The 18178-nt window shown below is 35.6% G+C and overlaps 2 protein-coding genes and 1 long non-coding RNA gene across 5 annotated transcripts in view; 2 read left to right on the top strand and 1 right to left on the bottom strand.

Moving 5' to 3' along the window:
• Positions 1–1416, bottom strand: part of OSBPL8 (oxysterol binding protein like 8) — a 95300-nt gene extending 93884 nt beyond the window's left edge. For 2 of the 3 annotated variants that reach the window (XM_014061928.2, XM_014061927.2), the window contains exon 1: positions 1031–1415. The gene's annotated coding sequence lies outside the window, so the exon portion shown is untranslated. Of the gene's footprint in view, positions 1–1030 lie in introns of all 3 variants that reach the window. The other variant, XM_087723415.1, reaches the window with a different exon arrangement.
• Positions 1064–11824, top strand: LOC148044104 (uncharacterized). The gene is made up of 2 exons (XR_015697748.1): positions 1064–1148; positions 10645–11824. It is a non-coding gene; the product is annotated as an uncharacterized LOC148044104 (long non-coding RNA).
• A 3174-nt stretch (positions 11825–14998) lies between these two features.
• Positions 14999–18178, top strand: part of ZDHHC17 (zDHHC palmitoyltransferase 17) — a 65351-nt gene continuing 62171 nt past the window's right edge. Inside the window, exon 1 of the mRNA XM_087723417.1 lies at positions 14999–15142. Within this exon, the coding sequence (XP_087579543.1) occupies positions 15080–15142 (63 nt within the window). The 5' untranslated portion in view covers positions 14999–15079. The remainder of the gene's footprint in view (positions 15143–18178) is intronic.

Raw genomic sequence — 18178 nt, 5'->3', positions numbered from 1 at the left:
CTCTTCATCTTTGATTCTTATCATGAAAAGGCTTCATTGTTGCCTTTAATCTAATGAGCAATTTGAGTTTCAGATCCTTTATTTAGTTTACATTATACCTTCAAACTTCCCTGTGCTTATGCTATAAAAAATGTGCTTTAAAAGATGGAAACAAGCAGCACAAAAACAAAAGGATTTGCTTCTGTGTACATTATTATGCAATCAACAGTTACATGTATTCATAATGATTTACAAATATTGCAATGTATCTTGGAAGAATAAGCTATTTGTAGTGATGCAGAACTGGGCACCGATTAATAAAAAAGAAAGTAGTAGCACTGTAAGTCAAATTATATGACTGACAATTATATCTGGTACTGGCAATAATAGGAACATGGTGTGCTGCTTTTGTGCAATTAATTGCACAATATACCTGACTGCCTAGTTCACTTACTCAAGGCTCTTGCAGCAAATTAATGTACAGCCATTTCTGAATTATACAGTTTGGTTAAATTGAAATGCCCATTATGGCTTTAAAAGGCAAAAAGCTGATCTCACATCTTTAATAGGGAAACTAATTAAACACTAGTTTAATAGTCGGGAACGATTAGCACATATGTGCCAGGGGAACCTTTACCTTTAACAAACCATACCGTATCTATAGTTACCAAAACACGGGGCAAAAATGGGGACACCTTTGTTTTCACAACAAATCAATCTAAACGAAGGGGAAGGAGAGCTGTGACATGAAAACTCTCGTTCACATCCCAAGCCGTCACAACTTGAATCATCGTCACCATCACAAATATTTTTTCGCTTTGATAGAGATCAGAGCAGCCAGAACCAAGAGACGTGCCCAAGGTCATGCAACACGGCACACGCGCCAGGAAGACTACCGGCAAAAGCTCCGCTAAGGGACGATTCTGCCTCGCCGCCCACGCCGGCTTCCCACAAGACCGGGCTGCGACGCAGCTCGGTGGGGCATGACACTTCTCCTTCTGAGTAGCGACATGAGATTGGTGCTACGCTTCCCTCCGTCCCGCCCCCTTACCTCTCTTTCTAGGGGTCCAGAGGCAAGAGGGAGGAGTGATCCACCGGTTCCGGACCCTCCGGCTCCGGAAAGGGGCAGGGCCACAGCGGCCAGATGCTGGATAATAAGGCAAGCTTTTGTAAGTCGGGAGGATCCCGTTCGCGCGTCTCTGGGATGCCTGCTCTTTGTCCCTTGCGGGTGGGAAACCACGCACGCGTCCCCCCCGTCTGCCTGGCGCGCACGCAGCTCTTCTCGTCTTCTAGCTCGCTCGCTGCCGTTACTGCTCAGGACGTCGCCGCTTAATTCTCTCATCAACGGCCGCCACAACTCTCTCTCGCCTCCCGCTCGCGGACACCGCGAGTTCAGTGCTGGAAAAGGGTGGGCTTTCGTACCCAACCACGCCCTTCTCGAAAGTCACGTGATTGGGCATCCTAAGCACGGGGCTGAGGTAACAGCTGGGAGGCACCGCCCTCCTCCGCTTCTGCGGAGCCCTGAGCGGAAGGCCTTCCTCGCCTCGCTCAACTGTGTAGAGCTTAGTCTGTCGGGCGGTTTTACATTTTTTCCCCTAAGTCATCGGTTGTTTTGTTTTTAGATGAACTTAAGTGTTTCAGGAGAGGTTGATTTACAATAGCGCAGTGGCACCGCAAAAAAAAAAAAAAATCAATAGCACTTAGACTGCTTTACAAGTGCTTTAAAGCACTTCACAGTGCTTTACAGTCCTCTCTAAGCAGTTTACAGAATCGGCATATTTGCCCCTCAAAAAACGTTGCTGAGGTCTTTTTATCATACGGTAATAACGAAACTATCTCGTCGGACAAGTATGAACTCTGAAACATTGATTAGACAAAGCATATTCAATCAATTTTATGTTATTTGAATGTGGAATACACTAAAATACAGTCACGTTTTACCTTGCTGGTGCATATACGGATGTAGCCTCACCCCAAGACTTTGAAACTCATTTGGAACTTTAAATTATTACAGAAAGTTTATAAAAAGTAGAACATTTAGTTAGTTGAAATGAAAGTACCTCAGATTAGCTAATTGCTGGCAATATGTTCTATGTCTCTAAATGTACTTCCTGGAAATATCAAGATGCTTGATATTTAGTCCTTTGTTGTATTTGCTCGTGTTAACTATAAATCTATTTTTAACTGTCTTATGTAGCTTAACAGCTAAGCTAAAAAGTTTTTATATATATGTTTTTATTTTCAAACATACAAATACAAAAAACTTAGACATAGACTTACATTTACACAATACATTGGAACATCGTCTTCCTGCTTATAGCAGTTTCAAATGGGTACAATTCTCTTTATGCTATTTCCCCTTCTAATATGTTTCACTTAACTTTCACCATTTTTAACCCTCTTATTTCATTATCTTTTATTTATCTAATATATTGGCTGATTACCTCTGATAAATTTATTATATATATATATATATATATGATAATCCTCCTGAACTTCTACTTTTGACTAAATTAGATTCTTTCATTAACCTTTGTTTCTTTCCTCCAACCACCTATACCATTTTTCCCATATCCGGTAATATTCTGTCTCTTTCTTTCCCTGAATTTCTTTTGTTAATCTGTCCATTTCGGCACAGTCCAGGACCTTTCTTACTATTTTGTCTTTGTTTGGTATCAGTTCGTTTTTCCATTTCTGAGCAAAAGCAATCCTCGCCACCATAATTAATGTGAAAAATTAAATACAAAGCCTCTTTTTTATATTTGGTTGTCATTATTCCTAATAGAAATACCTCTGGTTTCCAATTAATTTGGACTCCAACCAATTTTTAATCTTTTTCCAATATTTTTTGGTTGCCTCACATGTCCACCATATGTGATAAATATGTTCCGTGCACTTAAAAAAAAGTTTTAAAATGGGCCTCTGGGATTGAGTTACCTTACAGGTTGAAAAATTAATGATTTGATAGTTTAGAACCTTTTTAAGTTCTAATGCTGTTAATTATAATTTTTAAATGGATTGCTGTTATTGGAACACTTATAATACTGATTAACAGAACTATCTAAAATTAAAATTCCCAAACTGCTTGTTTTGAAAAATGTATGCAGATGCATTGTTTGGTTCTTTATTCATGGTTTTGAAAGAATAGAATTTGATAAAAAGGACATAACTTGGTTTTCTTTAAAAAAATTAGAGTGTAAAGAATTATTAAAAGTCTCATGGGATTTGTTTTTTAGTTTTATCATAATGGCAGAAGGAACACATATTTCTATTGACATAATGGGATCTTTGGAGATGTGAAATTTTGCATTTTGTATGTTACCTTAATGCTTCTCTGTTTATACCTTTTAAGATAGCTTCGAGAGGCTATTGTACACAAATAAAAAGGGCCTTTTTTAGGCCTTAAAAGAAAAATGTGTTGCATCTGAGAAACCAAGTATCTTCCAATTACTTCTCATGTTAGCGTAAATTAAAAAAAAAAGTAATATAGTAAAATCTTCCCAATTAGCATTTTTGTTGCTATAGTATCTGGTTAATAATATTTTTAAATTTTCAAGATCAGCAATAATGTATTCAGAAACTGCATTCTAATAGTAGTATGTCAAATTACTTTTACAATGCTTATTGACTTTGCCCAACAAACCACAGTTCATGTTTAAATCTGCCAATACAGCTAAGTAAGATTTATACACAAAAGAATTCTACCGAAAAACCAAATATGTAGCAAATATAAGATTCCCTCTCTAAGAAATATGAAAATATTTGAATCTAATCATCTCATGATCATAATAAATAGCATTTCTGCTATATCCCTTTATTTAGGAAGCTGTTAACCATGAGTTCTTATATCAATTCTGACCCAGCATTTGCTGACACAATTCAATATTTTCCCTTTACTATCTTTCATATATAGAACTGGAAGATGAGAATCCTTGGCTGCCAAACTATTTCCTACCACTTATACATGACTAGATCAGTTATGCTATGGTTTCATTTTTGCTGTGCATGCATGGTAAAATTATATCAGCTATTACCTTGATTTACATATTTCAGGAGACTGTAGCTGGTATAAATAATATTTTCTTGATAATTAGTTGATTTACATAACATACTTAACCATAGCATAGCAAACCATGTTCTTGGTGGCCTAATTAATTACCCTATTAGAAATCTGATTACCCTGTTAGCAACCTGTTAGGGGCTCTTATAAGTGAGACATGAATTAGCTTCAGCCAGAACTGTTCCATCTTAATAATTTAATGTGTGTTCTTGCTAGATACAGCCATTGTTGGAATCAGTTAGTTAACACCTGCTTTAACGCTTGCCAGTAGAAACTAAAGAAGTTGGTCACAAACATCTCATACATAAGTGTCAGTCTCTAGCTGAAGATTGTGGTAATCTTGCTAAGAAACTTTAAGTGGTCTGTTACTAGAAAAAAGATAAAGTAACATTTAGCTGTGATCAACATTGTCTGGACAGAGGTCCAAAGATAAAGCAGAGTTTAGCATGTTAGGAAGCAATGGGATGTGGAAAGATTAACTAATTAAGTGCACCCCATTATGGATAGTATATTGTACTGTGTATGCTTAGGTAAAAATAGGAATTAATCATATAGTGGCTTTCAGGGATGGGAAATAAAAAAAAATACTACTGGTTCTGTGGGCGTGGCTTAGTGGGCGTGGCAGGGTAAAGATACTGTAAAATCTCCATTCTCACCCCACACCAGGGGAAGGTTACTGCAAAATCCCCATTCCCTCCTGATCAGCTGGGACTTGGGAGGCAGAGAATAGATGGGGGTGGGGCCAGTCAGCGGTGGTTTCTACCGGTTCTCCGAACTACTCATAATTTCGGCTACTGGGTCTCCAGAACTGGTCAGAACCTGCTGAATACCACCTCTGTTGTTTTTCTTATAAAAAGATGCTGATTTTCCTGACTTGGGGCTGTTTGATTTTGAACTTGGGTCCTTATAAAAAGATGCTGATTTTCCTGACTTGGGGCTGTTTGATTTTGAACTTGGATCCTTTGCTTCTGCACAGAAATAATACGTTAAATTCCACTTGCCTTGCCTTGACTTCTTGCACCAGAGAAAACAAACCCATGGGGGTATGTGATGAGTTAACATTCTTGTTAGTACAGTATGTGAACTAATCAGTAATGTAGCAAAATAATGTATGGTTTAATTTGATGTGCAAATTCTGTATATTATTCATATACATTTCTCCAGCATGAAAGTTCTTGCTTTATTTTGCATTTTTGCTGATGCAGTGGCAATCTTCTAATTATAAATAATATTTACAACCTAAATATTTAAACTACCTAATAATAGAATTGTGCCAAAAGCAATGCATTACAAGCATAGATGCGAACTCACAGAGACAGGTACACACCCAACATCACAAAACAAAATACAAGTTGATGCAAGAACAAATGGAATCCATCAGCCTCCAATTGTAGTTGGAACCAACTACTATTTTGCTCTTGCCCATCTCCAGGCATCTTACCCAAGAAAACTTTAATCTTATGTGCTTTGCAATCATCATTTTGAAATGGAACACACAACAGGGAGAAAAAAACCCCCTCATATAATGCAACATCTGCATAACACCCACATATGAAACTATAATAAAAAGTATCATTGTTAGGGTGTAGTCATCCATAGAAGGATTAAAGGTTACATTAAAAGTGTGTATGTCCATTAAAGTGAGGATGGAAACCACATCAACTCTCTTCCAGTCCTCTGGTGGTTCTCCAGTGCTCCAATACCTCTGAAAGGTATAGTTTAGTGGTTCAAGGCCACATCCTCCAGTTCCTTCAGAACTCTGAGATGTAATCCAACTGGTCCTGGAGATTTGAACTTTAGAATGGATAGGTAGTGTCTTATCATTTTCTTCCTTATTTTAACTTTTTTTAAAAACTACTTTATTTTGCCTATTTCGATTCTAGTGTCATCAACATTCCCTTTGTTTTCTAACTGCACTAATTTTTATGTGAAGTGTTTAGTTTGGGGAAGGGTTGTTTTCACTCCTACGTAATTCATTTTAAAGTTTTCATAGTAATAATTATTACCACGGTGAAGGATATGTTTATTAGGCCTTGTGACATGCAACATATAACAGCAGGCCATCATCTACAGAGACCAAGTTCCCAGAAATCAGATATACCTCTTGACATCTTCATAGACAATTATTTACTTGGATTTACTTGGATCTTTCCATTCTGTTCCTTTTCACAGACAAGATGGATGCAACATCACCCATGCCCAGAGGAACTGAGCTTCCTTCCTGGAGCTTAATATTCCATGGTGGAAAGTTTTTTGCACATATATTAGCCAGAATGATTCAATGAACTTGATAAATCTATGAAATTGTTCAATCAAATTTCTATCCGTTTGTGATAGGCAATGCATTTAATGAGCTGATTAGTACAATCAGCACATATTTATTTTGGTTCCTTGTAAGAGTAATCATTCATTACAAGTTTATGTTTCTTTTTTGCTATTCAGTTTTCAAGCAGTGTGTCTTTTGCTATATTAGTTCCTGATTATTATAAATATATATATATATATATATATATATATATATATATATATATATATATATATATATATATATATATATATATATATATATATATATATATATATATATATATATAAAATTCTGTAGTATTACGTATACAGAACTTCTGAAAGCTGAAAATAAAATAATAATACATTAAGAATTCCACAATGCTGGCAAAGAGAGTGAGAAAAACTAAAGCTTGGATTTGGATGTGAATATATTTGAATTTTAAATTTGAATTTATAGTGGTAAATTGCTGTTCTACGTTTCTAGAACTTTTTGGGGGGGAAATTTGTTAAAACTGATTTTACAGCGCAAGGAATCTCTTCAAGTCATTGCAGTCATTACTTCAATTTGCAAAAGATTGCAACTTGGTGTATATTACTTCAGTCAGTATTATGCAGTGTAGAAAGGATTATATAGACTGCGAAGAGAATATTAGAAAAGTCAAAACTGGATGCCTCTGATTTTTATTGAGGGGTTTGGTCATTTGGAAATACTCCTGTTTTGGACATCACCAATACAATTATTAATGGGTAAATATTTGCAATTATCTGGTATTTTGTGAAAGTCATAAGATGATCAAGGAAGTGTTTATAAAAGACTGACGGAAAAACAAGAAAAGGAAAGTTGTTATAACTGAGGAGATACCATAGAACCATTTTGGTATAGGTGATAATCTATTTGTTAAACATAGGAGAATATGGAGACTGACCCAAATTATTAAAAAAATAGCGAAGTGTCAGATCTTACTTTGTAGAAATGGTTGAAAATTTTTAAGAAATATGAAAGACCATATGCTGAGTAATAACATGTAGAAGGAAGATGTAACTACACTTAGTGATACAATTGTGAAAAGACACAGATCTAGTTTCCTTAAAGATACAACCAATGTGACATAAAGGGTGAAATGCTTTTGAAAATCAGTACAATGTGGGAATTTTAAAAAGAAAAGAACCTTGAAAAAATATATTATTAGATATATTGCGCTCTATTGTATTACTTGTGAAAAGTATAAGAAATAGATAAAAATTAATATGCAAATTTTAGCCTTGATTTTTAACTCTGTTTTTAGGCTTTTACTTATGTTTTTATATTATAATGTTGTTTGTAATCTGTCCAGGGTTAGGAAAGATGGACTATGTAAAATTTTAATAAATAAAATAAAATAAACTGTGTGTGTAAATGTGTACCTCTCTACTTCTGATGTAACTTGCAATTATTAGTAGAATCTACCTTTTTATTGGATTTGTTTTGTTTTATGTTTTGTGGTAACAAATGTAACAGAAGGTAAATATAACATTATCCAATAGTTTATGGATGAGGAAAATGCTTTTATCCTTTTCTAGAAAAGGACACACCATATTTTTATGCAAGACTGCAATCTTGCAGTCAAACATAAATACATTTATAAAAATCTGTTAGAGATTCGTGTTCTCATTTACATCTTTAACATCAGGAAGATTTATTTTTTGCTAGGGTTGAAATGTGCAAAATGCAGAAGTAGTTCTCTCTGTACTGAACACATGCATATGCACATGCGCGCATGCACACACGCACACACAACTGATGCAATATTATGCTAAGATCACTTGCTGCTTTTAGGCAAGTTTAGACTTCCTTTCTGTTCTACATGGGGCTTCTCTTAAAAAGACTATTCAGAAACTGTAACTGCTCCAGAATGCAATACCCCACATACTTGCTGCCTTCAAGGGATGGGAGCACACAACAGATTCTGCAGAACCTGAACTAGTTGCCATTTGGTTTCTGGATAGAATTAAGATTCTGATATTTACTTACAAAGCCCTTCGTGGATTAATGCCTGGGTATCTGCAATACCACTTGCTCCAGTCAGAATCACTTATCCCTTAGAACTTGCTGATAATAGCACACTTCTGGCAAGTGGTGGGGAGCGCACAAAGTTAAAATGCACTAATTTTCTGCAGTAAAAATTGTACTGCCCTTTTTATTCTTCATTTTTAAGAAAATTACATTGTTCTTAAAGAACATTAAAGAACAGTGTTCTTAAAAAAAGCAATGTTAAAAAAACATTACGTTGTTCTTAAGGTATTCTTACTCCTTTTAATCATACTGTGGATCTTTTAATTTTTGTATATTGTATACCCTGTAAACTGCTGAGATTGCAATGGGGATTGAACTACATTTAGGCAATTTATTTTATTTAAGTATAGTTTTAAAATAAACTTATACCCAATTGCAATCTAATCAAAATATAATGTTAGAAGTCTTGAAAGAAGCCATGTCCTTTGTCAAATAATTTCCAGAAGGCCTGGCATCTACAATTCTTTATATAGCTATTTTCCATGTTCCCTTCCAACCCAGATAGGCTACTATTACTTTCTATGGATGTATTTTCAAAGAGCATAATAGTCCAATTTCCTCTTCACATTGTTGTGGCCGGAATAAATAAGTTTTTGTGAACACTGATTATATCTTTCCATTCTTTTTGTTTATTCAGAAAAATTTTCTGTCAATGGCCTGATGGAATAGCTCCAGGATAGAAAAAACTTGTACCCTTTTATGTAGCTATGATCCTGGAGAAACAGAAATTGAAGTGGAACTGACAAATTCTAAGTTTTTCTACAATATGCATTCTGTGTAGCTGGAATTAATATCAATTCTGATTCCCCTTTAGTATTTTGGGGTAATTATTTTTATTCATTTAATGTCCCTTCTCTCAGTGATAAAAAGGAACCACATCTTACTTTTACTAGGTTCTTCTGTATTTAGTTCACATTGAATTCTGATTCTGCATCTTAAAAATAGTAATTGCTATATTCAGAATTAGACAAATTGTAGCTTATTACTTCCAATGTCCTTCTGAATTCTAGTGAAATTATTTCACATGCTCTTCCTTATATTATCAAAAGGATTTAAAGGTCCCTTCGTATGAGCTGGAAAAAAAACTTTATTTCACTGTATTTTGTGAATGTGCTTAGCATCCTATTATCTATCCGCTTATTCAGTACATGTCCAATTTATAAATTAAATATTTTTTCTCTCTGTTCTAGTTTTGCCTAGCTTTCTTATTTTCACTGTCACAACTAAATCTTAGAGCAGAATTCCATGTTCTGATTCTGATAGAAACTGAAGCACAGTACATAAATTTCCAACAAGAGTTCTCTAGTAAAAGATCATAATTGTAATAGTGATAAGTTGAATCTCCTGGCACACACCAGCTTGTCCAACTGGGTAGTTGACAGCTTTTGTACAAAGAATTTCAACCTTGGTTTTAGAAAAATAGAAATAAAATCTCCAGAGATATGCCAATGCCCTGATATAAAATGGGGGAAAAAACCCAAATGTGAACGCCCTAAGAACGCAATGGACAGCTGTGCAACTGTAAAATTATACCTCAATACGATTTCATGAGAGGTTCTGTCTTTTTACAATGAAACCAAATCTAAATAGAAGTTCATTGAAAAAATACAGAAAACTCCCAAAAATTATGCTTTAAAATTTTAAATAATTTTTAGCACACAACATTATCTTCTCAATTTAAGATCTCAAGAATAAGTTCACATATCATATCAAGAGGATGGTTAAGAGGAATGAGCTGGGCTTTATGCTTGGATGCTGTTAGATAGGCTCTTGCTTCTGATGCCAACAAGGATCTCCCTTTATTATAATGTATCCTCAATTTTAAATTAGGATTATTTCCTTGGTACACCATTATTTATCTGCCTACACCTTTTTAATGATCCTCTCATTCAAGATTTCTTTGGGAGAGATGCAGACAGAATTTGGGGTGGTAAAGAACCGTTTACTTGTACATTGTTACAATAAATCCTTTTCCAAGCTTTTCTTGCATTGTTTTCCTTGTTCATTTGTGTTCATTTTGGTATTTAGATTTTTAGGGGAGTTGAGTACATTAAGATTACATTAATGAGAGTATTGGGTTATGAAGTGGAAGAAATTGAAATTAGTATTTTTTCCCAGTGTCCTGTTCCCACTTCCTAGGAGGCAGAAACAGGAGTATCACATCTAACTGCTACTTAGGACATTTCTTCCTGAGTTGTTGTTCTTTTTATCATATATATTCTCCTCTCCCAGCTAACAATATACATCTTAATTTTTTTTTCAGAATAACCACCTCATATGAAAGCAGATATTATTGGTTTTTAAGATGCCCCAGGTCTCCTGGTTGGCCACTCCCTTGGAAACAAGACCTTTTTAAATTATGGACTCTATCTAAAGTTTCTGTCTCTTTCGAAAATAACTGCGTCTATTGTATGCTCATCTCTTAGGATTATTTTCAATATATCTGATAATAGATGCAAATGTTCTTGCAAATATTGAAGTATTTGCTTTTGTAATGTTAAAAATAACAATGTGAACATTATATCCACACTACTCATGAGTTACAGCTGATTTTAAAATCATTTGTATGATTATCTTCCATTTTCAGTTTTAAAATTTCTGAAATTTATGACTGCTATGTAAACATGTTATTGGTTCCACTTTTGAAAGTGTCCTTGATATTCTGTAGATACCTTTGTTTCAGATGTTAAATCTATCAATAACACATTTTTGTTTATACAATTGGCATAATCACTAGAGAGAAGTGAGACAATTAGGATCAGCACGTTTTCATATGTGCTTGGAAGTTTTACAATATACATTGCACACTTTTATTGATTCAATAATTTGTCCAAATTGAAAGAATTATTTGAATTTCAAAGATTATTTAACTAATATCACTTTGTTAGGGCTCATGTTATTAAGATGGAGATATACTTATTTTTAAAGAACAGAAATCTTAGTTGTTACATAAAAGGGATGAGATCAACAAAGCCTTCAGGGAAGTATTTGATCATTCCTACTATCTGGTTGTTGAAACAAGCTACTTTTTAGATCTTAATCTCCTCAAATCTGGAAAAAAAATCCAACAAAAATATTGTGGCACTTTATTTGCTAATATAATTTTCTTTTGTACAGGTTTTACGTTACTAAAACTGCTTCCTGGAAAAATAATATTTTGGGGCAGGGAAGTAATATAAAGAGAGATAAATGGAAGAAATACTGGGGATGCAAACTTCCTAGACACAATGACCATTCACAAAACAAACATTTGGTATAAGACAGAGACTGGGTTCAAAGGTTATCTATTTTTTTATGACAAACCATCTCTGGGTTATGAATCAGTCAATTATGATTTGTAACTCTAACCCAGTGGGCTCAAACATGACTGATTCCTAATGAAAGGCATGTAAGATGGTTGCCAAATGTATGGAAGAATAAAAATAAATGAATCAGATTTTGAAGTATTTGTAAACAATTTTATAAAGAAAATAAGTAGTAAAAACAAAAATTCAGAACAGATGACAAAGAAAGCTGAATTCTAGTTTCTCATTGTCTTTCTTTCTGATTGATCTCACACAATTCTTAACTGCCTTATTCCCACTTCATTCATTGTTTCTTCTGACATATTTAGTACTCTATCACAGGCAAGTGGGCAGCTGTATGCTGTCAGAAATCTCTTGATAAGTTGGGCTAGAAACAGGTGTTCAAGAACACAGAACTCTCATAAGCATTTTTATTATACAAAAGGCAGTATTGTGAAAGAATTCCAGTAACCACAATGTGTCAAATGTAGACATGTTTATACTATCCTGCTAATCTGACAATTAAAAATTAGTTACATAATTTCCTACTATTTTAAGAAAACATGCAAAAATTGTATGACTACTTAAAAATAGGATTAATACTTTTATTAATCTTATTAATAAAGAGAAGAGAGAACAATACCAATTCCATTATACATGTAGATACTATTACACAGCTATTTTTAACAGAAGTATTAGGAGGATAGTTTATCTGACCACCACCTGGGATTGGTTGCTGAGCTGCTGCCCAGCTGTCTCTCACACAGTTATGCACTGAGGGAATCCTTCCCCCACCCAGCCTGGTTTCAAATTTATCTTTCTTTTGCCCCTCAAATATTCCCATTCCCATTTTAATAGCTATCTTCCTACAGACGGCCATACAGAGACTGGTTCTCCTTCAAAAATACTGCTCTCCTTTTATTAATAAATAAAATTGATTTCCCACAACCTGTTTGGTTGGAAAGAATAATAAGATAGGGAAAGCACACAGAGCTCAGACACTGGAATTCTTTCCAATCCTTAATAATAGCATTACTGTTGGCCACATAACAAGGAAGCAAAACGAAGCATACAACAGAACAATAACATTCTGTGCTGCTGCTCAGGTGCCCCTCTCACACTTATGAGGCAGGGATGGGTTTTTTTGCAGCATCTGGATAAATGGACTGAATTCTAAGTCCTTTACATTTCTCTCTCATAATTAATTGGAGTGAAAACACAGAATATATCGTCGTTGTCCCCCAAACCACTTTACATTTGGACAATTAGACAACTTTTTATCTGGGATGGTATAAGGACTCCTGCCTTGGGGAGAGGGTTAGCCTAAAAGATCTCCAAGGTCCCTTCCAACCCTATGATTCTATGAATATTATCACCCTTTCCCATTACAGAACCAGGAAGAGAGATGGAATTTAGAATGGATTAGTTAAGAGGTATTTCAAGCTATTTCCCAACACTCTCCTATAGCAATGATGGTGAACCTTTTTCTTATGGTGTGCCAAAATTGTGTGTGTGCGTGCGATAGCGTGTGCCAACAATTCACTCCTCCCCGCCACCTGTGCACCTGGGCACGAACCCTCCCCAGGCTCTGGAGGCTTTCCTGAAGCCTGGGAAGGGTGAAAACGGCTTCCCCCGGAAGCCCTCTGGAAGCCGGAAATGGATTGTTTCTGAACTTCCGGTTGGGCCGTTGGGACTGTTTTCCACCCTCCTCAGCCTCGAGGTTTTCCTGAAGCCTTGCGAGGGTGAAAATGGCCTCCCCCTGCCCTCCGGACGGGCAAAAAATCAGGTCGCAGAGCTGACAGCTGGCATGCCAGCAAATATGGCTCTGCATGTCACCTGTGGCACATGTGCCATAGGTTGACCATCATGGTCCTATAGGATGCTTTGGGAGATTTTGTTCTAAAATACTCTTCTCTGTTGTTCCCCACTGGACCTGGCTTATTTTTTAACTTAATCTTTCTTTGTTGTCTTCTCACACTGCAGTACACCAAATATGATCCCATACTGTATCAGAAGACAATCAAGATATACCAAGCTCCCTTTACATCAGGGCTGTCAAACTCCTGGCCTGCAGAACACCTCCATGCCCAGTTTAGTGAGTGGGAGGAAAAGTCCTGATGTCACATGACACCACCATGACAACGTGAATTTGACACCCTGCTTTACATAATTTGTATGCAATTTTATAGTGGGTTGGAGTAGAACAACTGCAACTATAGGACTATTTCTAACATCTAAAAGCAGGAATTTAACCTGCCTTTCTTTCTTCCTCAGCATACGTATCTGTTAATATAACATTATACCCACAATCTGTCAATACTTGCCTTCCATAGTTTTGGACATATTTATAATTCTGTCTCTAACATCTTTTCCAAGTCTAGGACTCTCTGAGCTACATTCAGGCTTCTCAATTCTTCCCTCCCTTTTGACTATAAATTGGGAGGAGGAATCTTCCACGACCCTGCTTTGATTAGCAGTTCCATTACTAAATCATCAAAGCTTAATATCAGCATTGGGGTAATATATCTCATTTATTACATATTATTGACTAGATTTTAAGAAACCTTCTGAAAATTTGTCATATTAAAAATTAACAAATTATTAATGTTGGAGCAGTGCTTTCCCTAGCCTTACATAAATTATATTCTAAATCCAGCTTCCACCCCACCTGCAATGTACAAAAAGAACAAAACAATGTAAAACTAGATTAAAATATGAAGTCCTAATTCTGCATTCAAGAGGCTTTTGCACCACACATTAACTTAAGCTTGTTGCTTGTTCATAACAAGTTATGTGCATCCAGAAAACATAGTTTGTCAAGTATGGTTTATGGCTTCATTTATAACGCAAACCCTATGAATTTTGGCTTTCACAATTCATATTGGGTTATGTGAACACAGCCAGAGTATGAGTTTGGGTCGCTTGCATCTGAAGCATCCTAACTCACTTTTCAGCAATGCCCTCTTCGAGATTGTACCCATCTCGAATCCACCAGTCTCCTGCACACTGAGAGGAGTTGGGGAAAACAGCTCGATCTGATAGATAGGGAAGGATAACCCGAGTTTTGCCCGGATGATCATCTATCTCTTTCTTTCTTCCCCACCTTCCTTGCAGTCGATTAGTTGGGATCAAGATAAAAGCATTGATGTGCGCAAATAGGTCGATCCCGTACCCTCCGCAGAAGCGGCCTGGGGATTTCGTGACGGCTGCAAGGGTCTCCGATTTCAGTTGCTCATCCAATCCGCGGCTCGCCTTCCTCCCCCCCGCCCCACTCCCAGCCGGGCTGACGCTGCCCACTTCAACCCCTCCCCTCCCCTCGCGCACTGAGAGAGAAAAAGAGAGAGAGAGAGAGGAGAGAGAGGTCGTGAGGGAGCGCGTTACCCGGCATGCAGCAGGCAATGCGTTCGCACCAAGATGGCGGCGCCTCTAAATGAGTACGAAAAAGAAGCAGGCTGCGTTCCTATTTTGCACTCGGAGGTGAGGCCCTGTGGGTTTTCGGCTGTTTTGCAGCTCCAGTTGAGAAAGAAGGATCCGGTCGAGCGAAGGACGGGGGTGGAGCAGACACTGGTGACTGCCGCCGCCTTCCTTGACACTCCCTTCTCTGGCGGGGGCGGAGGATGGCCTTGAGGCACCGGAGGAATTGTCAGGGAGAAAGCGAGAGAAGCGGGCGGGATCCCTGCTGGGTTGTGAGATGAAGGGAAGTGGGTGTAGAAACCGTTGTTCCATGTAGACAGGTTAAGGAGAGGGATTTTGTTTGTTCCCCTTTTTATTCCATGTAGAAGTGAAAGGAAGTTGGTTGAGGTGGCTATTCTAAGCTTGCGTTCCCCCGGAGTTACCTTTTTCTTCGGTGTCCGAAAGTGTGAAAGCACCTCTATTCTCCCAAAGGTGTATATGGGGCACTGTTGATGAGGTTGTGCTGTATCTGTTGTGCTTTTGGAGGTTTTCAGATTCTGAAACTCTCATCTTTACTAGCAGTACCTACAGTTATATGCTCTGTATATTGTTTGTTTAGTTTATTGCCTAGAAAAAGACTTCAACTTTTCTGTTCGTTCTAGTAGGGACTTACACAATTTACCACATCCTGAAGATTTCACAATTTTAATTTCTGTGTCTGAAAAATGCAAACGTTCTACTTTAAAAAACATTCTCTGATTTAATAGAATTATTGATCTACTTTTTTATAATGTTACACATACAGATGAGGCCTGGTGGTGTTATGTCTTGATCCATGTTATTTATAAGTATAATTTAAAGTATATAGCAATAAATATTCTTTGATTTATCTTTATATAGAAATTAGACAAACTTACTTGTTCCTCCAAAATCAGCTACTGGGAAACAATGACCATTTTATCCCGTATATTTTTGGTTAGATACAATTAACACCTAATGGATGATGTTTTATGTTACCTGTATTTGTTACACCAGTTGCCTGCAAATAAGCTTCAAATAATAAAAACCTCAGAAAATTATTTTTATTTTTCTTCGAGAGATCATAATGTCATATATACAATTAAAATATCTGCTCTTCATTGGGTCATAAAAGTTAGCCCCATTCCTTCCAATATTGAAACCTATAGCTTGCGCTAACAAAACATTTTAATAGTTTTCACATTAATATTGAAGAATCATCACTATTAAGTTAATCTTAAACTTGAGTTTAGCTCTCAGAGATTCTTTAGGATTCTAGCAGTTGCTCTTACAATATGGTAAATGTGTGGAATACTTTTTTGTTGTTCTTTTTATCCCCCACCCCGCAATGAAGAACATGCTTCTGCCATTAAAATGATATTCTGTTACTGTGCCAAATATCAAGGAGTATTTATGGAACATGTATGTATGTATATGTATATGTATTTATTCCATAAATACTCCTTGATATTTGGCACAGTGACAGAATATCATTTTAATGGCAGAAGCATGTTCTTCTTCATAGCGGGGGATATATATATATATATATATATATATATATATATATATATATATGTATGTATGTATGTATGTATGTATGTATGTATGTATGTATGTATGTATGTATGTATATATATATATATATATATATATATATGTGTGTATGTATGTATGTATGTGTATATATATATATATATATATATATATATATATATAATCTTCATCAATAGCTTCAAGTTTCATTCAAGTCAATTTAAATTTGGAAATCTTATTTTGCAACTTGCAATTTTCTTATCAAGAATAAGTCTTATGGAATTTAGTCACTTATTTCTGAGAATGCTTATACAAAATTGTATTGTCCGTCAGTGAATATAGTGCAGTGAAATAGACAGTGGACACACTTTAATCATACTGTAATGACAATATACACAATAATTTCATAATTATAACAAGTTTAAAAAACTGTAAGTTATAGTTTATATTGTTAGAATATAGCAATTCTGTTAAGTAATATACAGGAATTATGGAATAGAAGAGATTGTCTTGAATACTTAGTTCAGGTGTTGTGAAAATGTAGAGAGATTTGGAATATGGTAGGAATATTATTTTTTCCACAAATCAGAAATTTTTAGAATTGTGTCCTAGTGCCACCCAGATCCAAAAGGAGACAACTCATTTAACATTGAGACATATTGTCCAGCACACATCTCTACATCACATTCATAGTATTCTGCATTCTGTAAGTTTAGTGACATTATGAGTAAATTGCTTGTTACAATGAGCCTTCAGGGGTCAACTTCCATATGTTAGAGATGGCTACAGTTGGGAGTCCTAATTTACAAAGGGAAGAAAAATAATGTAATTCAATGGGCAGAAGGATTATAAAGAGGCTATAAACTGATCACAAATGTTTCTATGAAATGTATGCCTGATTTGGAGTTTATGAATGCTATGCTAGATAACATAAGTTGATAAATTACCACTTATGAACAATCTATTGTTAAATTTTTTATTAATTACTTGGAACTAGATAATTGTTATTTCAATAAGCATTAATGCTAGATGTTACATGTCTCTCTCACACACATACTTTCACGCTCCCACACACACACAGTGGTATCTTTGTATTCATAGTTAATTGGTTCTGGGAAGTGCATTGAGTACCAAAAATGGTGAGTACCAAATAATTTCCCCCCCAAGAAATAATGTAGTGAGTCACAAGGCAGCCAACACCGACAAATTCTAGCTTTTGCATTGAGTACCAGGACAAAAATTCTGTGTCACAATGTTTTGAGTACAAATTTGATGAGTTTCAAAGCAGTTGAGTACCAATGTACCACTGTATAGTGGCCTGTTTTCATTTTTATATAATTTATATCATGAATATTGAACTTTTTAAATATTTAAAATAAGTGAATTCTGCAGTATGAATTTGTATGGACACATTGATTCTTCAGGCTAAATATAGTGTTTAGATAAAAGATTGGTCATATAACTATTCACCTTATTGCTGTATAAAAATTGTATAATAATGGCAAATAAGAAAGATTAATACGTGAGTTAAAAGTTATACTGAATAAGTTAATTATGTTAATTAGTTTT

This window comes from Thamnophis sirtalis, unplaced genomic scaffold (genome assembly GCF_051295495.1).
Source record: "Thamnophis sirtalis isolate CommonGarterSnake01/CBP01778 unplaced genomic scaffold, rThaSir2_p1.2 scaffold_9, whole genome shotgun sequence".
NCBI classification, from domain to species: Eukaryota; Metazoa; Chordata; class Lepidosauria; order Squamata; family Natricidae; genus Thamnophis; species Thamnophis sirtalis.
This window is presented reverse-complemented; position numbering and strand designations above follow the sequence as displayed.